Source organism: Rana temporaria, chromosome 2, assembly GCF_905171775.1.
Source record: "Rana temporaria chromosome 2, aRanTem1.1, whole genome shotgun sequence".
NCBI lineage: Eukaryota > Metazoa > Chordata > Amphibia > Anura > Ranidae > Rana > Rana temporaria.
Window position 1 is genome coordinate 391,822,368 of NC_053490.1, and position 25,694 is coordinate 391,848,061.

The 25,694-nt window shown below is 43.1% G+C and overlaps 1 protein-coding gene across 1 annotated transcript in view; it reads right to left on the reverse strand.

Annotated features, from left to right (window-relative positions):
- LOC120927384 (CUB and zona pellucida-like domain-containing protein 1) overlaps positions 1-25,694 on the reverse strand; it is a 53,231-nt gene that overhangs the window by 8,451 nt on the left and 19,086 nt on the right. The window contains exons 4-9 of the mRNA XM_040338023.1: positions 21,697-21,905; positions 18,145-18,264; positions 15,637-15,671; positions 14,554-14,793; positions 6,146-6,302; positions 1,949-2,021 (exon numbers count right to left, since the gene is read on the reverse strand). Coding sequence (XP_040193957.1) covers positions 1,949-2,021; positions 6,146-6,302; positions 14,554-14,793; positions 15,637-15,671; positions 18,145-18,264; positions 21,697-21,905 — 834 coding nt within the window. The remainder of the gene's footprint in view (positions 1-1,948; positions 2,022-6,145; positions 6,303-14,553; positions 14,794-15,636; positions 15,672-18,144; positions 18,265-21,696; positions 21,906-25,694) is intronic.

Genomic DNA, 25,694 nt, shown 5'->3' on the forward strand with positions numbered 1-25,694 from the left:
TATTCCACCCCCGCTCACCACCACCACTGCCACTGTTCACACCCCCGCATAGCCCCAGAAACCAATAGGTAAGTGGTGATGATGTGTGGTAACCTCTAGCAACCAATCAGCAAGCAGAAATCAAGTGCTGTAACCTCTAGCAACTAATCGGTGAGTGGTATAATGGTATGCTGTAACCTCTAGCAACCAATCACAATTGCTGCCTCATCTGCTACACTAAACTGATTTTGAGTTTAGCTGCTATTTATTGTATGCCTCAAATCAGGTGGAGAGTGAAATTGCATGCAGGGGGGCCCAAAGAAAATGTTTGCCCAGGGTCCAAACAATATTAAAGATGGCCCTTAATGCACGCCACACTTTTCAGATATTTATTTGTTAAAAAAAATATGAAAATAATTGATCGTTTTCCTTCCACTTGACAATTATGTGCCACTTTGTGTTGGTTTATCACATAAAATCCCAATAAAATACATTTTATGTTTTTGGTGGTATAATGAGAAAATGTGAAAAATCTCAAGGGGTATGAATACTTTTCCAAGGCACTGTTTTCAGTCAATTATGCTATGGTGCTGAACGTAGAAACATTACTAATTTTATTTGTTTTTGTGTAATCTACTGTAGTTAGAATCCAAACAGCTCTTCCTATGGTTACTGTAAGTAAACATCCTTCAACCTACAGTTCCTTTATTTATAATCCAATAGGTGGAACTTCCCAACTCCCAACTCCACTCCGAATTAACTATGCGATCAACAAATAAGCAGCTTTCATGTGGATGCCCCTTAGAAGCAACTGAAAGAGAAGGAATGCATAGGGGCAGATCCACAAAGGTATTACACCGGCGTATCTCCTGATACGCCGCGTAATTTCAAATTTTGCGCGTCATATCTTTGTTTTTTATACTCAAAACAAGATACGACGGCATCTCGGCTAGATCCGACAGGCGTAAGTCTTAGTACGCCATCGGATCTAAGCTGAAATTTTTCGGCGGCCGCTAGGTGGCGTTTCCGTCGAATTCCGCGTCGAGTATGCAAATTAGCTAGTTACGGCGATCCACGAACCTACGTCCGGCCGGCACATTGTTTTTACGTCGTTTGCGTTCGGCTTTTTCCGGCGTATAGTTAAAGCTGCTATTATGAGGCGTACTCAATGTTAAGTATGGCCGTCGTTCCCGCGTCCAATTTTGAATTTTTTACGTTGTTTGCGTAAGTTGTTCGTGAATAGGAATTTGCGTAGAATGACGTCACCGTCGTAAGCAGTGGTTGGTTCCAGTTTAATTTCGAGCATGCGCACTAAGATACCCCCACGAACGGCGCATGCGCCGTTCAAAAAAACGTTGTTTACGTCGGGTCACGACGTATTTACATAAAACATGACCCCATTACATCCATTTGAATTCCGCGCCCTTACGCCGCCAGAGATACACTATGCCGCCGTAACTTACGGAGCAAATTCTTTGAGGATTCGAAATAAAATAAATAAGTTATTGCGGCGTAGTGTATCTTAGATACGCTGTGCGAGGCGCAGAGGTACGTGGATCTGCCCCACAATGTATATTATTTCACATTCTTGATTGCAAAATTATAAAATGATCAGTCATAATTGTGCACTGTAATGCCTCGTACACACGGCTGGACTTTCCGAGACAGTCAGACAGGCTTTTTTTCTCGGAAAGTCTGGCCGTGTGTAGCCTCCATCGGACTTTTTTTGTTGGAAGTCCGACGGACCTTAAATAGAGAACCTGTTCTCTATCTTACCGTCGGACTTCCGACTGACTCACGGCGGACTTTTGCATGGTCAAAAGTCCGACCGTGTGTACGAGGCATAAGGAACACTTTTTCTAACTTTTTTTTTTACCATCTTAAAAACAAGTAACTGAATCTAACGTAGATTGAAGTGCAGTATAAGTTGGAATTGGTTTTACAAAATTGGGGATGTAAGACTACGTACTTGAATCCAAAGAAACACTGACAGTAACTGGACTGCCCTGAATGTCAGCTGATCTGCTTTGTGCACTGCAGCCCTGTAATGACAAAACGGGTATATAATTAGCTGAGTACATAAAAATAAGGTACCAATGATAGGCCATTTCCAACCAGCAAATATATTTTAGCCTTTCAGATGACTAGCATTTCGAATGTTTTTTCCCCCTAATATACGACCTTAAAAAGAATATACATAGGTAGATTCACAAAGAGTTAGGCCGGCTTATCAGTAGATAAGCCGACCTAACTCTGAATCTACGCCGGCGTTTGTTTAAGTGTATTCTCAAACAGAGATACACTTAAACAAAGCTAAGATAGGCCGGCTTGCGCCGTTCTATCTTAGCTTGCAATGTTTCAGATGGCTGCTAGATGGCGCTTCCATTGCGGCCGACGTAGATTATATAAATGAGGGGATACGCCGATTCACGAACGTACGCCAGGCCTACACCGTCGCATTACGTCGTTTCCGTAAGGTCTTAGGCGGCCTAAAGTTATTCCACCTATGAGGTGGAATAACAATGTTAAAGTATGGCCGCCGTTCCCGCCGCGAGGTTTGAAATGTTTGCGTCGTTTGCGTAAGTCGTCCGCGAATCGGGAGTTACGTCGTTTACGTCCGCGTCGAAATCAATAGGCCCGTACGGCCTACTTAGCCGCAATGCGCACTGGGAAATGTAGTCGCCCGGCGCATGCGCAGTGTCAAAAACGTCAAAAAACGTGAGGTCAAGCCTCATTTCCATACAACACGCCCCCCCTCCAAGTCATTTGAATTAACGCCCGCTCGTTTTATATTCAACCCCTGTAGATTAGCAGGTAAGTAGATTGTGAATCACTACTAGCCTAACTAATTTACGGCGGTGTAGCCTAAAAAGGCTAGGCTAGGCCGCCATAAAGTTAGGCCAATGTGTGTGAATCTACCTAACAGTGTTTTTAACTATTTTTTTTATTTCTTATGCTCTAGATTAGGATGATATGTGTATGTTTTATATATGTAAATAACACTAAATGTTTCATAGCTACCACTTCAATCCAGCAGGTGGCACGTGAGAGTAGAGTTCCAAAGGTTTCAAATAACTGTTTTACTGCTGTGTTGTACATATAGATCTGAATACTAGGATATGAGATCTGCACCCCATACAAGGATATGAGACACACACTCATACACAAATAAATGTATTATTTTAGCTTTATCCAGGTTTATTTGTAATCATTTGTAATCTTCATCATCATCAGAATGTATGTGTTCCCTTTGATTGGTAATATTACTATCAAACGTTCACAATAATGTGATTACCCATGTGATTGTGAATGGGTAATTAGTAATTAGGTTTTGTTTTATCCTGCTGGCACCAGTGATGGGGCCAAGGGCGGATCCAGAGTCTAGTCTCAGGAGGGGCACTGCCAGAAAATAAGGTGTTGCTTACAGAAATCAATTAGGTGTCCGGTGTGTTTGCTGCAATGTTGCAGTACCACTAAAAAATCAATGATCGCCGCCATTACTAGTAAAAAATATTTAAATATAAATGCCATAAACCTATCCCATAGTTTGTAGACGATTGTCAGGGACTGCAGACATGGTACATGAGATGGTCAGAGACTGCAGACGTGGTACAAGGGATGGTCAGAGACTGCAGACATGGTACAAGAGATGGTCAGAGACTGTAGACATGGTACAAGAGATGGTCAGAGACTGCAGACATGGTACAAGGGATTGTCAGAGACTGCAGACATGGTACAATAGATGGTCAGAGACTGCAGACATGGTACAAGGGATGATCAGAGACTGGAGACATGGTACAAGAGATGGTCAGAGACTGGAGACATGGTACAAGAGATGGTCAGAGACTGAAGACATGGTACAAGAGATCATTGCAGCCTCATCAGTGCCCATTATTGCAGACTCACTGTACATATGAACGCAGCCCCACTTTTGTATATAAATGCAGTCCCACTTTTGTATATAAATGCAGTCCCACTTTTGTATATAAATTCAGTCCTACTTTTGTATATAAATGCAGCCCCACTTTTGTATATAAATGCAGTCCCACTTTTTTATATGAATGCAGTCCCACTTTTGTATATGAATGCAGTCCCACTTTTGTCTATGAATGCAGTCCCACTTTTGTATATGAATGCAGCCCCACTTTTGTATATTAATGCAGCCCCACTGTTGTATATTAATGCAGCCCCACTTTTGTCTATGAATGCAGTCCCACTTTTGTCTATGAATGCAGTCCCACTTTTGTCTATGAATGCAGTCCCACTTTTGTCTATGAATGCAGTCCCACTTTTGTCTATGAATGCAGTCCCACTTTTGTATATGAATGCAGCCCCACTTTGTATATGAATGCAGCCCCACTTTGTATATTAATGCAGCCCCACTTTGTATATTAATGCAGCCCCACTTTTGTATATGAATGAAGCCTCGATCACACACAGCGGGTATCTCCTCTCCCGACGTGTGCCATGGAACAAACAGGAGCTGTAGGTCTGTGTTCGGCAGGGCAGTGTGCGCTAGCAAGGTCCCCCCCTAGACGGGCTTGTGTGATAGACAAAACACTGATTCAATCAGTGTTCCATTTCCATCTACTATCACATGAGCAGGTCTAGCACAGGCAGCACAGCCGAACACAGACCCAGCTCTCACACACAGCGAGAGATGCCCGGTGTCATACACGCTGGAGAGAGGGGGAGCGCTGCAGTCAGCTACAGCTCAAAGCAGCCTCAGGACAGGCAGCCTACCGGGCTGCGCCCAGGGCTGTCTTTTCCATTGGGCATGCTGGGCAGTTGCCCGGGGGCCCCACTTGCCTGGGGGCCCCCCCATCGGCTGCCCAGCAACCCCAGTAAAAAATGGTGGAGAGCGGCGGGTCAGAACTGTAGAACTGTATCGTGTCTACAGTCTCTGAGTAAGAGTCTGAAGAGGAGTCAAGAGTGGGAGCGCCTCCGGGATGGGGGTCACGGGAGAAGTCAGACATGAGGAGACAGTAGGATAAAACCAGAGCAGCCATGCTGGAGCCATCTGACTGAGCCGTGCATGTTGCACCTGAGAGGAGGTCAGTGATAGCGCCGCCAGGCCAGTCTAAGGGGCGGGTGGTTTCTGATGTAAGGGGGGAGTGAATACAAAAATATTAGTGACCCCCCCCTTACCTTAGTGTATTTACTCTACGGAAGGTGATCTCTGGTCACCAGAGTGCCCCACACATCAGAGTTCCTGGTGTTTTCCTTTACATCAGAGTCTGCAGGATTACCCCTTACAGTGCAAGGACCCTGATGTAAGTGGGAACTCTGATGTAAAGAGAAAACAGTGAACTCTGATATAAGGTAGTCTCTGGTCACCAGAGTCCCCCTCCACATCAGAGTTCCCCCTTACATAATGATCTGCAGCGTTCCCCTTTACATAAGAGTTCCCTTTCACTGTAAGGGGGAATCCTGCAGACTCTGATGTAAGAGGAAACTCCGAGAAGGCTGGGTTATAGTAACCTAACCTTCATGTCAATGAAGAAATTTGTAAAACTGTAATTTTAGGTACTTTTTTTGCAGTGCCAGTAAAAAAAATGTGGTTCTGCCAGTAAATTTCATGATTTTTGTCAGTAAATTCTCGTGCACGATTGTGTAGACAGGGCCCCAGTGCACTGTATTGCCCGGGGGCCTATAATGCTCTTAAGATGCCACTGGCTGCGCCAGATCGGCCCTGGTGATGACAGAGAGTGAACAAAAAAATTATAATTTTTTTTTTTTTTTTTTTTTTTAAAGCCAATGTGACATGATTGTCTCGGGGGGGCAATTGCCCTGTTGCCCCCCCTGGATCCGCCGTTGGATGGGGCATGTTTTTCCCCATTGACCCCAATGATATGGGGCTTATTTTATCCCACTGGCATCAATGATATAGGGCTTATTTGCCTCCAACTTACAGCAATGGTGAGGCCTTTTTTTTCTCCTTACATTGACTTCAATAATTTTGGATTTGTTTTGAACATTCAATTGATTTTTGTTGATCACATCATCAATGGGGCATATTTTATCAGTGTATACTATATTGGACTAGGTCAGTGTGCTTCTGTTTTTTGATTTAGCTTTTAGTGTCGGCGGTTGTTCCTTTCAAATCTAGCACACAAAATCTGGATTTCTCTTTTAGATAGATAAATACAGGTATGGTAAACCTTACCAAGGCACAGTTAGATGAGCAGAGAGAGACATTAGCGGAGAGCATGACGCTGTTAAAGCCAGTTAGCAGGAACACTTGCATTGCGAACCGTGCTTCATTGCTGACTCCATTGGCTAGAACAGTCATTTGGTTAGCAAGTACGCCGCTTGCTGGGCACCTGGATACAAAAATCAGTCAATTTTTAATTACTGTAGTGGGTGTTTTAAAAGTATTCTAGAAAACAATATTGGAAAATCATATAGTAAGACAAAATGTAACACACATAAATGATGACCTGAATTCCTACATAAATATTAATATAAATATCTTCAGTACAGATTTAAATAATATATTCATTGATACTACTAGGTTTAAAAAAAAAAAAAATGGTAGCATGCATGGAAAAATAAATCTCTTGAAGTGACACAAATGTTGGTAAGGAATACATTATAATATTACAGGCATACCCCACTTTTAAGTACACAATGGGGTTTATTTACTATCGCTGGGAAGTGCAAAATCGGGCTCACTTCTGCATAGAAACCAATGAGTTTCTAACCCCAACTTGTTCAATTAAAGCGGATCTCCCACGTCCATCACGTTTGTTTGTTTTTTCTGGTAGTTAAATGCTTAATATATGTAATGTACTCACAAACCTGGTGTCCAAACTCCTCTGCAGTCCGATTCTGTCTGCAATGTAAACTTATATTGTGCTCGTAGCGCTGTTTCCATTTTGCTTGTGGGCATTAGAAGCCCACAAGCAGCCACTTCCGTATTGCGGTAAATGCTGATGTCCCAGCATTCACCGCTCAATCCCACACATGCGCACTCGTAACGGCGAGGAGCTGTAATTGAGTATTATGAAACGCCCTCACTCCTTTCTTTGTTTACATCGCGCGTCACTTCTGGTTTCCGTAATCACGCGATGTTTAATAGTAATGCTCTTCAATTAATACTGGGAGCTATGACAGAAGCTCCCAGGGCACACTGCGGGTACGGGAAGTGACGCTATACCCGCAGAATACCCGCAGCTTGTGCAGACAGGAAACAAGATCAAATATAAGGTACTGTACATATTGAAAACTTATAAACATCCATTTTAAGCCATATTATAGTCAGCAGTATGATTGAACAAATGTCGAAAATAAGGTGGAGCTCCGCTTTAAGCCTGGTAATAAAACCTGGAAGCTCATTGGTTTCTATGCAGAAGTGAGCCTGATTTTTCACTTTCCAACGATAGTAGAAAAACCCCATTGTGTACTTAAAAGTGGGGTATGCCTGTATAGGGCCTTGGAAGGAAATATATGTACAGTTATGCTTATGAGATAATATATGAAGCCTGCTTATTCCTTGAGTACTGTCTTGGATAGAACACTGTGACTGTTCTGTACATCTCCAAAATACATGTACATTTCCCCATGTTTTATCCTTTTGAAGACCCTGCAAGTACCTGACGATCTGCCAAAAATGAGCACTGTTGTGAAATGACATCACGCATCACTTTTGTGGGAAACCAGTTAGCGAAAAGAGAGGAGCTACCCCGGAAAATCAACATTCCATGTCCAGTGGACCATTTTTTTAATGAACACATGCAAAATTCAGCGACACGGGTTGGGGGAGAGGTCTATACTTTACTGAAAATCAACATCCGCTAACACCCCATCTCATCGGTCCCCGCTATAGTCCGATGCTGCAGATGGAGGAAAATCCTATTCCACCCGCCTGCGGATCTGGTGAACGCGGACAGACGGTCTGTGTACATCCGATCCCCCATTAGGGGAGAGCGGAGATCTGACAGGGCGGTCCTTGCACAGTGTGCGGGGACCGCCCTGTCATCTGCCTGCTCAGCGGGGATCAACGGAGCGATCCCCGCTGAGCAAGCGGATGAGAAAGGGGCCTTAGTCAGTCTCTGGTATTTAGGGGTCTATTTAGAAGAAAAAATTGCATTGTGAATGTCTCAGCATTAGTGCAAAGATCATGAATAATACTCCTATAATTTCCTATTTAAGTCTGTAGCATCCTCTAGCGTGTGCTACTAAAAAAGTAGTGTAGGTAAAAGCATTTGACTGGCTCTAGTATTAAAACCTGAGTTACTAAATCTGGGTCAGGGTTATAGAGGCCAGGGCTGGATGACTCATCTTGGCAACTTTCTGGTGCCACCCCCTGGTAGGTGGAATATTGGAGAATGTTCTAGAACTGGAGGGCAGAGGTGAGGAGGAGCTGTCATGATAATTTATGGGACCTCAGCCAATCCCCAGAACTGGACTGGCAGGGGGACTGAGAAAAGCCCATAAATAGACATGGGCCATACCAGCAGGTGAAAAGGTGGACGGTGGAGTGCTGAGTAGGCATGTGCAAAAGGGAAAATTTTGTTTCGTTTTGTTTCGTTTTAATTCGTTATTTAATTAATTTCGTTAAGTTAGATTCGTTACATGTGTTAAATTCGTTTTTCGGAATTCGTTCGTTTTCGACCGGATTCGATAATATTTCAATCGAATTCGAAAACAAATTCTATTCTAATCGAATTAGAAAACAATTCGATTCGAAAACAAATTTGAATGTAAATTGAAAGCAAATTTGAATCAAAATCTAAAAAATATAAATCGATTTCTAAAAAAGAATACATTAAAATAGAATATAAAATAATAAAACAATAGAATGAAAATCAAAGAATAGTAAAGAACAGAATGGAATTTAATAGAATGTAATCAAATACAATAGAATATGACCTGGCTTCTTCTATCTATCTTCTATCTATCTTCCATTTTCTGAAATTCGAAATTCAAATAGAATGAACTCAAATTCGAATAGAAAAATATTAGAAGAGTAGAATAATAATATATATATATATATATATATATATATATATATATATATATATATATATATATATATATATATATATATATATATATTTTTTTTTTTTTTTCTACTCTATTCTAATATTTTTCTATTCGAATTTGAGTTCATTCTATATGAATTTCGAATTTCAGAAAATGGTTATATATATATATATATATATATATATATATATATATATATATATATATATATATATATATATATAAAATTACATTTATATATATAACCATCTTCTGAAATTCGAAATTCATATAGAATGAACTCAAATTCGAATAGAAAAATATTAGAATAGAGCAGAAAAAATATATTTATATATATATATATATATTTTATTATTCTACTCTTCTTATATTTTTCTATTCGAATTTGAGTTAATTCTATATGAATTTCGAATTTCAGAAAATGGAAGATAGATAGATAGAAGAAGCCAGGTCATATTCTATTATATTTGATTACATTCTATTAAATTCCATTCTGTTCTTTACTATTCTTTGATTTTCATTCTATTGTTTTATTATTTTATATTCTATTTTATTGTATACTTTTTTAGAAATTGATTTATATTTTTTAGATTTTGATTCAAATTTGCTTTCAATTTTAATTCGAATTTGTTTTCAAATCGAATTGTTTTTGAATTCGATTCGAATAGAATTTGTTTTCGAATTCGAGTCGAATAGAATTTGTTTTTGAATTCCAGTCGAATAGAATTTGTTTTCGAATTCGAGTCGAATAGAATTTGTTTTCGAATTCGATCGAATTTCGTACGCGGGTTTTCGATTCGAAAACGTTCGTTCGGATTTGGTTAATTTGTTAATATTACAATTCGGGAATTCGTATGCATCCGAATGTCCGAATAATGAAAAATTTGTCCGAATTTCGATTCGGAACAAAATGAAATGCACATGCCTAGTGCTGAGGAGAGGCAGTCGGTGTCCCTTGAAGGACCCCTGTCGGGAGGGGTTTTACCTTGGGCTGGAGCTCGGGAGGCTGGCCTGGATGGATCCCACTATAGGAGGCAACTGGAGGGATTCATGCTGGAAGAGGCAGTGGGAAAGAGCAAGCAGAGACAGTGAGCAATATCGGCCCAGTGAAGGGACAACAAAACGGGAGAGACTGTCATCTGTAGCAGTGCTCTCCGAAGACAGCGTTGTGCTCAAGTCTTCATTCTTGCCCTGGGGAATCTCCATGGATGTGTGCCAGTCAGGGAGGAGAAGTGTGGAAGGACTAGGGAAGCAAGCAGTCAGGTGGGCTGGTATTTTCTGCAGCAGCAGAACTGGGCTCAGAGTCTACAAGGAGGCAGAAGGATATGCTGTTTACTCCACATTGTGCTACTTTATCCACAAAGGGACAGGATGTTCCAAGCCTGTAATGGGTAGTTGCTGAATTAACACCATAGACTGTTAGTTCCCCTGGAGTGATCAGCAGGAACTATACATGTGAACTAAGTTTATGCAGGAGGAAGAAAAAAAGAGGACTGTGTGTAAATATGGAAGGAGTTGTCCCCTTTGTTCAAAGTTCTGGACATTTTTCAAGTTGGACATCACATAAATTCCCTACCCCACCCAAGTTATCAACCCCTAAATAAAATAACAAAAACAAGTCAAGGACTGTTTTCTGTGATGGAATGCATGAAGAAAATGCTTTGTGCCTGGCTGTGTAGCAGTGGGGAATCCTAACTCAGCAGCTCCTACGTGGGGTGTGCTACAAGTCTATGGAGAGTTAGGCCGCATATACACGGTCAGAATTTCTGACAACAAATGTTGGATGTGAGCTTTTGGTCGGATATTCCAACCGTGTGTATGCTCCATCGGACATTTACTGACGGAATTTCCGACAACAAATGTTTAAGAGCTGGTTCTCAATTTTTCCGACAACAAAAGTTCTTGTCGGAAATTCCGATCAGCTGTATGCAATTCCAACGCACAAAATTCCTACGCATGCTCGGAATTAATTTGACGCATGCTCGGAATCATTGAAATTCATTTTCTCGGTTTGTCGTAGTGTTGTACATGACCGCGTGCTTGACGTTTGGAATTTTCGACAACATTTGTGTGACCGTGTGTATGCAAGACAGGTTTGAGCGAACAATCCGTCTGAAAAAATTGCACGGTTTTGTTGTCGGAATGTCCGATTGTGTGTACGCGGCATTAATGTGCTGGTGATGTAAACACCAGGGGAGGTGACCACCATCACAGTGATGCCGCGTACACATGATCAGTCCATCCGATGAGAACGGACCGATGGACCGTTTTCATCGGTTAACCGATGAAGCTGATTGATGGTCCATCGCACATACACACCATCGGTTAAAAAAACGATTGTGTCAGAACGCAGTGACGTTAAACACAACGACGTGCTGAAAAAAACAAAGTTCAATGCTTCCAAGCATGCATCGACTTGATTCTGAGCATGCGTGGATTTTTAACCGATGGTTGTGCGTACTAACGATCGTTTTTTTTCCCATCGGTTAGGAATCCATCGGTTAAATTTAAAGCAAGTTGACTTTTTTTGAACCGATGGTTAAATAATCTATGGGGCCCACACACGATCGGTTTTGACCGATGAAAACGGTCCATCAGACCGTTGTCCTCTGTTTAACCTATTGTGTGTACGAGGCCTGAGACTGGTTAAAGTTTATATGAGCTTTTAGATATACTGTAGGTTTTAGATCAGCTTTAAATTCTTTACTTTGCTGCTCTGGGTACAGTTCATAGTTTTACCCAAAATACTTTTCTCTGAACAGTTGGACTGCATTGCTTATTACGTATATATTGAAGTCAGTAAGGGGCAGATCCACAAACGAATTACGCCGGCGTATCTATTGACAGGGCTGGTGCAAGGATTTTTGACACCCTAGGCAAAATCAAATTTTGCCGCCCCCCTTGGCTCCACCCTAGACTCCACCCCCTTTGCCCTGCCCATGTACATCCCAATTTTTTTTATATTGTGAAAGATAATGTTACATCGAGTAAATTGATACCCAACATGTCACGCTTCAAAATTGCGTCCGCAAGTCCATAGGCGACGTTTAAACAAATTCTAAAGGTTGCATGTTTTGAGTTACAGAGAAGGTCTAGTGCTAGAATTATTGCTCTCGCTCTAACGATCGCGGTGATACCTCACATGTATGGTTTGAACACCGTTCACATATGCGGGCGCTACTCACGTATGCGCTCACTTCTGCGTGCGAGCTTGGCGGGACGGGGCGCGTTTTCTGGCTCCTAACTTTTTTAGCTGGCTCCTAGATTTCAAGCAAATTTGTCAAACCCTGGTCTCACCTATGCCCATCAAATACAGCCTCACCCACGCCCATCAAATTGCATTTCACCTATGCCATCTCACCAGCACCCATCATATACAGTCTCACCTGTGCCCATTAAATACAGTCTAAGCGGTGCCCATCAAATGCCATCTCACCATCGCCCATCAAATACAGTCTTACCTGTGCCCATCAAATATAGCCTCACCAGCGCCCAAATTCCATCTCACCTACGCCCATCAAATTCCATCTCACCTATGCCCATCAAATTCCATCTCACCTATGCCCATCAAATGCCATCTCACCTGTGCCCATCAAATAGTCTCACCCGTGCCCATCAAATAGTCTCACCCGTGCCCATCAAATACAGCCTCACCTGCGCCCATCAAATACAGCCTCACCTGCGCCCATCAAATACAGCCTCTCCCGCGCCCATCAAATTGCATTTCACATATGCCCACCAAATGCCATCTCACCAGCACCCATCATATACAGTCTCACCTGTGACCATCAAATACAGTCTCAGCGGTGCCCATCAAATGCCATCTCACCATCGCCCATCAAATACCGTCTTACCTGTGCCCATCAAATATAGCCTCACCAGCGCCCAAATTCCATCTCACCTGTGCCCAAATACAGCCTCACCCACACCCATCAAATACAGTCTCACCAGTGCCCATAAAATACAGTCTCACCAGTGCCCATAAAATACAGTCTCACCCGCGCCTATCAAATACAGCCTCACCTGCGCTCATCAATGTTGCTACATCAGTGCCAATCAATGTAAATCAATCTCTGGGGGGGGGGGGGGGGGGGGGGGTAGATATTTTAATATACACATACATTTTAAAAAAAATTATTGTCATCACATACACAATGTACAAAAGTTTTAGTAAGTCACCACACCAACTTGAATGGTGAACCCTGTGTGGTGGCTGCCTGTTCCTCACTCACATGATATCGCCTCTGCTGTGTACCTGCCTGCTGCCTCTGTGTCGGTGGCATGGTGCCTCTTCCAGGCTCCACCTGTCCCCCAAGCCCGGGGAGCTGCCGCCAGGTGCCACAGTAATCCCATGATGCATCGCGAGGCATCCTCCATGTCTGCAGCTCCAGTCCACACTGACACGGCCAGGAGAGAGAGGGGGGGGGCGGGGGCGCTGTGCTGCTGTACACACAGTCAGTGAGGACAGAGAGAGGAGAAGGGAGGGGCTGCTGCTGCCTGGGCTCATTCTGAAATCATCCTAGAGCGGAGCATACATGGCATGCTGGGCACGGTCACACACACAGTGACAGGACGTACACACACAGCGAGGAGCGCCCTGGGGGGGGGAACCTATCCATCGATTACATGCGACACTGATGTCAGGCTCAGAGCAGAGAACTCGAGCCGCACGGGGGTCTCGTCTACCTAGGTGCTGCTTGAAGCTCTGTGTGGAGGACAGTGCTGTGCAGGAATATCAAAACTAGCGGCGGGGCGCCCTCGGCTGCAGTGCGCTCTAGGCGGTCGCCTAATCCGCCTAGTGGTAGCGCCGGCCCTGTCTATTGATACGCCGCGTAATTTCAAAGTTCCCGCGTCGTATCTTTGTTTTGTATCCACAAAACAAGATACGACGAATGAGGGATCGATCCGACAGGAGTACGTCTTAGTACGCCGTCGGATCTTAGGTGCATTTTTCCGGCAGCCGCTAGGTGGCATTTCCGTCAAATTCCGCGTCGAGTATGCAAATTAGCTAGATACGGCGATCCACGAACGTACGTCCGGCCGGCGCATTTTTTTACGTCGTTTGCGTTCGGGTTTTTCCGGCATATAGTTACAGCTGCTCTTATGAGGCGTACTCAATAGTATGGCCATCGTTCAAGCGTCGAAATTTGAATTTTTTACGTCGTTTGCGTAAGTCGTTAGCGAATAGGGATTTGCGTAGAATGACGTCATCGTCGTAAGCATTGGCTTGTTCCGGTTTAATTTCGAGCATGCGCACTGGGATACCCCCACGGATGGCACATGCGCCGTTCAAAAAAAACGTTGTTTACGTCGGGTCACGACGTATTTACATAAAACACGCCCCATCACATCGATTTGAAAAGGGGGGGCCCTTACGCCGCCAAAGATACACTACGCCGCCATAATTTACGGCGTGCATTCTTTGAGGAAAAAAAATAAGTAAGTTACGGCGGCGTAGTGTATCTTAGATACGCTACGCCCGGCAGAAATATGCGCCGTTGTACGTGGATCTGCCCCGATGTCTTTAGTATCAAAAGTGGATAAAGAACTCACAGAATTATTTGTTTTATGCTTTTTTGTACTTACCCATTTGTAAGTAGATCATAGACTGGGGTGACAGCTCCTCCAGGAAAGGCATACATGCTCATTACTTTGACTTTAAATGTACTGGCATCGAGGTTTGGTATGATTACTGACACATAGATAGTATCATCCACATACAATGCGTCAGTATCCGCGAGCAAAGTGGTAAATGAACTGTCTTTATAAACAGCCATGTTTACTGCAAGGTTAGCATTTATTCCAGGGACATTTATTGAAGAAGACCTTAAAAAAAAAAACACACGGCGTGAGCTCACTACACAATGTGTAAATATGTGTGCATGTGTGAATGGATTTGTAAAGTGTATACAAAACTTATGAAGCATTTACGTATTCTGCCAATATCACAGATTTTGGGATTGGATCCTTGGATCCACTAATTCAGTATACTTTAATTCCTCATGCAGGCCCGCGGGCCGCATGTCACGTCTCCCCCCCAGTGTAACATGTAGGGGGTCCAGAACTGTTAGGGGGGTGTCTGTGTAACAAACTGTGGGGGGCTGTGTAATGTAAAGGGGTCCAGAGGTGCATTGCTATGTAATGTAAAGGGGCCCAAAGGTGTCGGGTGCTGTGTAATGTAAAGGGGCCCAGAGGTGCAGGGTGCTGTGTAATGTAAAGGGGTCCAGAGTGCTGTGTAATGTAAAGGGGTCCAGAGGAGCAGGGTGCTGTGTAATGTAAAGGGGTCCAGAGGTGCAGGGTGCTGTGTAATGTAAAGGGGTCCAGAGGAGCAGGGTGCTCTGTAATGTAAAGGGGTCCAGAGTGCTGTGTAATGTAAAGGGGTCCAGAGGAGCAGGGTGCTGTGTAATGTAAAGGGGTCCAGAGGTGCAGGGTGCTGTGTAATGTAAAGGGGTCCAGAGGAGCAGGGTGCTGTGTAATGTAAAGGGGTCCAGAGGAGCAGGGTGCTGTGTAATGTAAAGGGGCCACTTTACATGCACTGCCCTGGAACTAGTAGGTGTTCTGCGTGCCCGGGAATGGCTGCTTGCATGAGAACCTACCAACACAGTACCATTTGGATATTTTCTAATTGGCATGGTCAGCACATGTTAATGTGTATTATATGATAATTACCCAAGTATTGGCTTTAGTGTGACATTAAGCTGAATGTTTGTATTAAAAGAGAAAATGCAAGAAACATTCATAATAATTTCTTTCCGTAGTTGAACTGGATATAACACTCCGTGAATGTACATCTTATTCGCATATGATATATAGGTTGCATTTTGCTGTAAAGAGAAAACCACAGTTTATTAAACAAGGTAAAAAAATACACAGCTTCAAACAAATGTAAAAAGCCAATATTAATTAAAAAAAAAATTGCAGTCATTTGTGACAGTAATTTTTAATACAGCTCTTGTTAACCACTTCAGCCCCAGAAGAATTTACCCCCTTCCTGACCAGAGCCCTTTTTGTGATTCGACACTGCATCACTTTAACTGTCAATTGCGCGGTCGTGCAACGTTGCACCCAAACAAAATTGACGTCCTTTTTTCCCCACAAATAGAGCTTTATTTTGGTGGTATTTGATCACCACTGCAGTTTTTATTTTTTGTGCTATAAACAAAAAGAGCGACTATTATGAGAAAAAAAAACAATATTTTTTACTTTTTGCTATAATAAATAACCCCAAAAAATATATAAAAAACATATTTTTTTCTCCATTTAGGCCGATATGTATTCTTCTACATATTTTTGGTAAAAAAAAAGCAATAAGCGTATATTGATTGGTTTTCGCAAAAGTTATAGGCCCAGATTCTCTAAAAAACGCCTATCTTTAGGCGGGCGTAGCGTATCTCAGATACACTACGCCGCCGTAACTTAGAGCGGCAGGTCCCGTATTCAGAAAAAAATTCCGATCTAAGTTACGGCGGCGTAGTGTATCTGATACGGCGTAAGCCCGCGTAATTCAAACTAGGCTAGTGTGGGCGTGTTTTATGTTAATGTATCGTGACCCGACGTGATTGACGTTTTTAACGAACGGCGCATGCGCGCGCATGCTCAGTATCACGTCGATTTTCAAATTAAATTGCTCCCGCTCAATGCCTAGTCGACGTGACCGTAACTTACGTCCAGCCCCATTCACGGACGACTTACGCAAACAACGTAACAACTTACGCCTCATAGAGCAGGGGTAACTATACGCCGAAAAAAAGCCTTACGCAAACAACGTAAAAAAATGCGCTGGCCGCACGTACGTTTGAGAATCGGCGTATCTAGCTCATTACCATATTCGACGCGTAAATCGACGGAAGAGCCACCTAGCGGCCAGCGTAAATATGCAACTTATATACGACGACGTAAGAGACTTACGCCGGTCGGATCTAAGATAAATCTATGCGTAACTGATTCTAAGAATCAGGCGCATAGATACGACGCCTCAAACTCAGAGTTACGACGGCGTATCTGGAGATACGCCGGCGTAACTCCTACGAGAATCTGGGCCATAGCATCTAAAAAATTTATGATAGATTTATGCCATTTTTTTTATTTTTTTTTTTATTAGTAATGGTGGCGAGCTGCGATTTTTATCGTTACTGCTACATTATGGCGGACACATCGGACACTTTTGACACTATTTTGAAATCATTGTCATTTATACAGCGATCAGTGCTATAAAAATGCACTGATTACTGTGTAAATGACACTGGCAGGGAAGGAGTTAAACACTAGGGAGCGATGAAGGGGTTAAGTGTGTCCTAGGGAGTGATTCTAACTGTGGGGGGGGGGATGAGCTAAAAGTGACATGACAGAGATCACTGCTCCCGATGACAGGGAGCAGTAGATCACTGTCCTGTCACTAGGCAGAACAGTGAAATGCTTTGTTTACATAAGCATCTCCCCGTTCTGCCGCTCCATGACATGATCGCGGGCACACGGTGGACATGGAATTCGCGGGACCCGCGAGCATGCTCACGGAGCACGCGGCGGGCGCCCACTATGCTGTGATTTAAAGGGGATGTACAGGTACATCCCTTTGCGCAGCCATGCCATTCTGCCGACGTACATAGTCGTGCGGCGGCCGGCAGGTGGTTAAAAAAATAATAATAATTGTATGCAAGCTATTTTAGGGTTGGTGTACAGTATTTTTGCTAGCTGGAAATCCGTAATCCATCAAAATCCTTTGTTACATTTTCAAACTTGGATTTTTCAGAGCCCTTGCACCTTCCTGTAATTAAAGGGACCCTACCACCACCTGCTACTTCTAAAATAAAGACAGGCAGGAAAACTGTATTAACCCCCTTGCTACCACAACCATTTTTTGCAAACATGTTTAAAAAAAAAATTTAAGGCCTGAAGATTACTTAAGACCCTTAGGCCCGGATTCTCGTACGAGTTACGCCGGCGTAACTCCAGATACGCCGTCGTAACTCTGAGTCCGAGCCGTCATATCTATGCGCCTGATTCTTAGAATCAGTTACGCATAGATTTGTATTAGATCCGACCAACGTAAGTCTCTTACGCCGTCGGATCTTAACTGCATATTTACGCTGGCCGCTAGGGGCGTGTACGCTGATTTACGCATAGAAATATGTAAATCAGCTAGATACGCAAATTCACAAAGGTACGCTGAAGCTGAATGTTTGTATTAAAAGAGAAAATGCAAGAAACATTCATAATAATTTCTTTCCGTAGTTGAACTGGATATAACACTCCGTGAATGTACATCTTATTCGCATATGATATATAGGTTGCATTTTGCTGTACAGATACGCCGTTTACGTTAGGCTTTTCCCGGCGTAAAGTTACCCCTGCTATATGAGGCGTACATGCGGCGTACCAATGTTAAGTATGGACGTCGTTCCCGCATCGAATTTTTAACATTTTACGTTGTTTGCGTAAGTCGTTCGCCAATAGGGCTGGGCGTCATTTACATTCACGTCGAAAGCATTGGCTTCTTGCGGGTTAATTTGGAGCATGCGCACTGGGATACTTTTACGGACGGCGCTTGCGTTTGCATTAAATTTAAATAACACACGCCAAACATCTACCACATTTGAATTAGGCGGGCTTACGCCGGCCTATTTACGCTACGCCGCCGCAACTTTGGTTTGAGAATACAGCACTTGCCTGTAAAAGTTGCGGAGGCATAACGTAAATAGGATACGCTACGCCTGCACAAAGATACGCGATTCTACGTGAATTCGGACCTTAATGTTTTCTGAAAGCAATTTTTTATGTCACACATTATTAGCGCAATGGTTTATCAAGAACAGCATTTCGGTAAAAAATGTAATAAAGTTAATTGTAGGGCACACAAATGCAATATATTATCCTATTCTGCTAAAATATAAAAGATGAGGCTTTGCCTTGTAAAGCAGTGACTGCTGTACCCTAAAGTTTCCATGGGCGACGCTTTTAAAAAGCGCCTAAAGGTCATCCGCTTTAGAGTTAACCGTGAATAATGGGATATAAATTGTTCTCACTGTGGTGTGTGCGGCGATATGTAACATGTATAGCGGAATTGATGTTTTCGCATGTAGGTGCCCCCGTCGCATTTGTTTACGTTTGTAGGCGTTTATATATGTGTTCACGCAAATTTCTTGGGGGGGTTAAGGGATTGGGTGAAATTATGCAGAGCATGTGCATTTGAATTTGCTGTGAAATTTGACTATCCAGGAAGAGTCAATTCCCCAGCAGAGCCACAGTTCCCCCTCTGTCCTCCCAGGTCATAGCCTTCTCCTCTTCTGGTAGTGTCAAATTACTGTCTGTTATGACCCAGCTCCTTCTCCTCTCCCCACATAAAACTTTTATATGCTGGGGGAGTGAAAAGGGAATATTAGAGAATGTCACTTGAGTGACCGCTCTGAGTTAGCTTGGGCTGATGACATCACACCCAACATGGTAGCAGCAAGCAGCATCTAAGGGCCTCTGGAAGCCTACACAAGAGGGGCTTTTATAGGTAAGCATGCCTAAAATATGTTTAAGCGGAGGTCCGGCGTTAAAAATAAATAAAATAAAAGTCAGCAGCTACAAACACTGTAGCTGCTGACTTTTAACCCCTTCCTTACCGGGTCATATGACGTCCTTTCTATCCGGCTATCTAGGGGGCGCGCGCGTGCCCGCGGCACCGCTCGTGATCCGCTGCCTGTGCTCGGCGTCCGCAATTTCCTCCTGTCAGAGGTGAGGAGACCAATGTGTGTTCCCAGTACAGAGGAACACCGATCGGTCTCCTCCCCTTGTGAGTCCCCCTCCCCCTACAGTTAGAATCACTCAATAGGGAGCATATTAACCCCTTCAGCGCCCCCTAGTGTTAACCCCTTCCCTGTCAGTCACATTTACACAGTAATCAGTGCAGTTTTATAGCACTAATCGCTGTATAAATGTGAATGGTCCCAAAAACTTGTCAAAAGTGTCCGATATGTCATGGTCACAATACTAGTAGAAAAAAAATGCCATAAATCTATCCCCTATTTTGTAGACACTATAACTTTTGCGCAAACCAATCAATATACGCTTATTGCGATTTTTTTATCAAAAATATGTAGAAGATTATGTATTGGTCTAAACCGAGGGAAAAAAAAAAAAATTCCCCAAAAAAATTGTGATATTTATTAAATCAAAAAGTAAAAAATATATTTTTTTTCAAAATTGTCGCTCTTCTTTTGTTTATAGTGCAAAAAATAAAAACCGCAGAGATGATCAAATACCACCAACGAAAGCTCTATTTGTGGGGGGAAAAAAACCCAAAGATATCATTTGGGTACAGTGTTGTATGACCGAGCAATTGTCATTCAAAGTGCAACAGCGCTGAAAACTAAAAATAGGTCTGGGCAGGAAGGGGGTGAATATGCCCTGTATGGAAGTGGTTAATAAGGACAAAAACTGTAGCTGCTGACTTTTAATAAGGACACTTACCTGTCCAGGGTGCCCACGATGTCGGCAGCCAAAGCTGAGCAATCGCTCGGGTCTCGGCTGCCCCGCCACCATCCTCGGTGAGGGAATCAGGAAGTTAAGCATTGCGGCTTCACTTCCCGGTTTCCTACACGAATGCATGAGTCGCGCGGCGCTATGTGAATAGGCGGATGTCTCCTGGGACACACACAAGGTCCCAGAAGACACCGCTCCCCGTTTGCCAGGAGGCAGCGCGAGGAGGAGAAGAAAGAAGACCACCGCGGACAAGGAGGTGGCAGATTAGGATGATCTGCCTAGTAACAGCCACTTCTGGTAAATTTTAAGAATATATATACATTTTTTTTCAAATTGTTTGTAGCCTTTTTGGCTTTTTTTTTTTTTTTTTTTAGGGTGGACCTCCGCTTTAAATACACATCTAAATCTTATAGGAAGATTGATGTTGAGGTAAATGGTCTGGTGACAGGGTCTCTTCAAGATATACCTGGTGGTGCCAGGGGTTCTAACTCATTAGGGTTTTAATTACTATAAAGGCTGCTCTTGTTTTTGGTCTGTGACTCTGAAGAAAATGTCAGGCCCCGTACACACGGCTGAGGAACTCGACGTGCCAAACACGTCGAGTTCCTCGTCGAGTTCAGGGATGAAGCCGCCGAGGAGCTCGGCGGGCCGCCTTCTCCCATAGAACAACGAGAAAATAGAGAACATGTTCTCTATTTTCTCGACGAGTTCCTCGGCGGCTCCATCGGGCCAAAAGTGTACAGACGACAGAGTTTCTCGGCAGAATCCGGGTTTGACAGAGTTTCTCGGTGAATTCTGCCGAGAAACTCTGTCGTGTGTACGAGGCCTCAGATGCAGCCAAGCAACAGTCATTTTCGGGCAGGGTTGCCACTTTTTCTTCAAGCCAAACTCGAACACTTTAGAAGAGCACAGTCAATTTATTTGTTTTAGTATACACTATAGTTTTGTAACAGACCTGGGACACCTTAGAGCACTCCAAAGAGAATAGTAATGTGGCACACATAATGCCCCCTCACCCTCCTGTCAAGCCCTGTTCTGAGTCACATTCCTGTCTGAATAATGTGTCTGGGTTTCAGGTGGACTGAAATCCAGACACGTGATTTAAAACCCAAACTGTCCGGGTGACTTGTGGCAACCCTACTTTCGGGAGGCCTGAATGTACTGTAATAATACAGTTTACTAAGGTTTCATATGTCAGTTTAAGCTTCACTTGTATGTATGATCTTCTATAACAAACCACCAAATTGTGCGGCTCAAACTTACAGTAACGGTGTTGTTGCAAGCATTCTTTGCTAGTGAGTTGTGAAAAACCATCTGGGCAGTGTTATTCACAATCTCCCTGGTAGCCAAACATGAGGTGTTTTGCAGAGTGATAACAGATGTATTGTAACCATTTGCTTCCAGCCAACACTTTGATACATATATATTTAAATTTCCTCCATTGCAGTTAATCGTTGGAGCTGGAAGACCACCTGACAAGACAGAAAAAAAAGAAAAGAAAAAAAAAAGAAGGAATTTTTAAATATGACAATGATGATAACATAAAAAAATGTCCCTATATTTGTACATGCAGGTTTGTTTTACTATGGGTTGGTGCACAATTTGTTACACTCTTGGTAATACAGCACCAGGGATGGAAAGCAAGGAGCGGAGGGGAAATGTTTTACTAAACAGGGAGCCACAGGCAAAAGGGAGACATCACACGGATAGTAATTCCCCCTTGTGCTGAATTTTTTATTTTATTTTTAATAACTCAATTTAGGCTTTAAAGTGGATGTAAACCCGAAAAAAAAAATTGATGTCACAATGTAGGGTATTCCTATCATCTGTGCCCAGTCTTGCCATACAGAGTTAATCCAGCTCTGAACAATCCTCTTTTATTGTTCAGTGAAATAAAACAGACTTACAGAGAAAAGCCTTGGTCCGTTCCGCCCCCTTGCTGTGAGTGACAGGTTATTTACATATCTCATGCACTAGCTTGAGACAGAGGCAAATCTTGTGTAAAAAGTTCACAATTCACATCCCTCTCCCCTCCCCTCCTCTCCCTTCCAGCTCTCCCAGGATTGGCTGCATTTACTGTGTTTTGACTGGATGTTTCTCATCATAGGGTGTGATCCACAGTTCAGTGTGACGAGGAAATGCATGTATATTGCAGTGAAAACTCAGAACAGAAAGCAGAATATACACAGACAAGTGATCTGATTTAGGTTAGATGTATCTAGTGAGAGATGGGCAGAATTGCAGTGTGTGTGTCTGAGGTCACCTGATCACAGTTGCAACATCAGGTTATTTACATATCTCATGCACTAGCCTGGAGACAGGCATTATTTTTTAATTCCCACCCCACTCCTTTTCTGTCATGTGGTTGCTTTTCTGGATTTTGACTGGATGTTAGGGATCATAGCAGAATTTAGTGTAAGGAATACACAAGAGAAAATGCATGTTGGCAACCGGAGTGTAGAGGTGGGGGGGGGAGTCTTCTGACATCACGACTCCACCCACCGAGCTCCAGACAACAGACCCACCCACAGAATCTGCAGTTTTTCGGGTCTCATAGCAGACAGAGGGGAGACATTTGACAGGTAAGGATACATGCAGGAGGCATCTATATCCTTATATATCAGCACTATGGCAGTAGTTGAGAAAGGATGAGAGGGGGTTTACATCCACTTTAAAGTACTGAAAACAGTATAAATGATGAGCAGTTTTGTGAGAATGATTCATCTTTTGCCAGTGCAATTCCTTTAAAGAAGCTATATATAGCATGAGAGATAAAATAAATGCATTTTTAAAAACCCTTTTGAATAACATCACATCAGAAATGTCTTAAGGCAATGCAAGACGGGAACTTTGTTTCTTTAAAAAAAAAAAAAGGGAAGTTCAAAAGTGTCCTAACTTGAAAAATGCCGTCTTCTCTTGAAGTAAACCTGCTATGAGTAAGGCAAGATCATAGTGATGTAGAGCAGGTTGAGACACTTTACAAATTTCTTTTATCTTTAAAATTTCTATGGCAATTACAGAGTAATCCACAGTAACAATAATAACCTTTTAGTTATCTCCGACACAGAGTGCAACATATTAGGCATGGAGTCAAAGAGCTCAGTACTGATCTGTGCTTGGATAGTGCTGGAAATGACTGAACATCAATATGCCCTAGCTGAATTTTTGATACATTAGAACAATATTCTAGACAACGTACTTGGTAAAAATGTGTTACTTTGTCTAAAATAGGGTGCTGCTGCATAACCAAGGGGGTAGAATCTCATTAAAGAGGAAGTAAACCCTGATGGGTGTTACTTCCTCTTTGTTTCCCTGTAAAGGTAAAGCATAATGGGCTACTATGCATCGCAAATCGGTGATTTGCAAATATCCCCTAGACCAGTGATGGCGAACCTTGGCACTCCAGATGTTTTGGAACTACATTTCCCATGATGCTCATGCACTCTGCAGTGTAGTGGAGCATCATGGGAAATGTAGTTCCAAAACATCTGGGGTGCCAAGGTTCGCCATCACTGCCCTAGACCGTGCAGGTCTGGGAGATATTTCAAGCACCTACAGGTAAGCCTTAATCTAGGGTTACCTGTAGGCTACAGTGGTTGTAAAGGGTTTACAACCACTTTAATATGATTCCTTCCTATTAGGGCTGTGGAAATTAACTATTAATTCATCGATTAATCTTTAATTTTTTTGATCGATCAAAATTCTTTTGATTGGTACTCACCTCTCCGCCGGCTTCCGGGCATTCAGGGAGTTCCATCGGAGATCCGGTGACGTCACGGACACCGGCGGGGCTTGCCGTGTCCATCTGAAGGGCTCCTTTGCTGGGCCTTCATATCTGCATGCCGGCGGGATCTTACTATCTGCCACATGCAAGGGCTGTTACACTTCCCTCTATCACTTCCCTCTATCAACCTGGGATTCTACAACCATCCACTGGGAGTTGTGATAGTTCCCTTCACGGGACGTCTACATGCCGACGGACTGATGTTAACCTCTCCTCATCTGGATTCAGCAGTGGCATCGTTGTACCCATTTTTATACCAGTATCATACTTAGCTACATGTTTTTATGACTGCTTTAGCTACCGTTTGGTATTACTCACACCATTTTTACAGTTTATGTAGCTACATCGATTTTATCTCCAGTGCAATATTTATTTTGTTACCTACTTGAAGACTATAAAAGTTTAAATGCTATTCCCATTGAGCACTGCCTGTGTGTTTTTTGTATCCTGCTATCCATTTTTCCAGTGGTTAGTAGCTGCACTGGGAATCAGCCTGCAAGGAGATCAGCTAAAAGTAGTTGGATCTGTATGTGCGTTATAATTAATCGAAATTAGTCGATTAATCAATTAAAGAAAAATCTATTAATCGAACACAAAAAATGTAATCAGTAACAGCCCTACTTCCTATAGACCAAGGGTCTCTAAACTTTCTAAACGAAGGACCAGTTAACTGTCCTTCAGACTTTAGACCCCTTTCACATTTGGGCCGTGGCCATGGGCGCGTTAGCGCTAAAACGGCACTAGTTTTAGTGGCGATTTAGCTCTGTTTAATCTGCGATTTTCGGCCCCAAAGAAGGGGTTGCGCCATGTTGCGGCGCTCCCAAAGCTCTTTTCAGGCGCTTTTGAAGTGCTGCCTATTCATTTAAATGGGCAGGGCATTTTGGGAGCACAAAATACAGCGCTCTCAAACTGCCCCAAAGATGCTGCTTGCAGAGCTTTTCCTAGCGTCCCGCAAGCGCACCGCCCCAGTATAAAATTAATGGGAGGCAGTTTTCAGGCGCTTTACAGGAGCTATTTCTAGTGCTAAAACACCTGAAAACTGCATCAGTGTGAAAGGGGTCTTAGGGGGGCCAGACTGTGGCCAGCAAGAGTGAAAGTTGTCATGATCCCCAGGTTGGATCATACTGTAGGCGGAAGCTGGTCATCAAATACTCAAATTTTTAGGAATGAAAAGAAGAAGAGGGGTCTTTATGTTAATAATTATCTTGGTGTATCATATGACGTTATTCTTTAAGTACTGTATTTATTGGCGTATAACACACACTTTTTTCCCCTTGAAATCAGGGTAAAACCGTGGGTGCATGTTATACGCCGATCCCTTTTGTCTCTGAGGAAAGAGGAGTGAGTGCCGATGAATTACATAGAGCCTGCCTGTGTACCTGGAGCTCCGTCATGCACAGCCATGCCTCCTGGCCCTGCATTGGACCACTGTACTGTCTATCATATGAGCAGGGGCAGAAGGCGTGCCTGTGAGTGA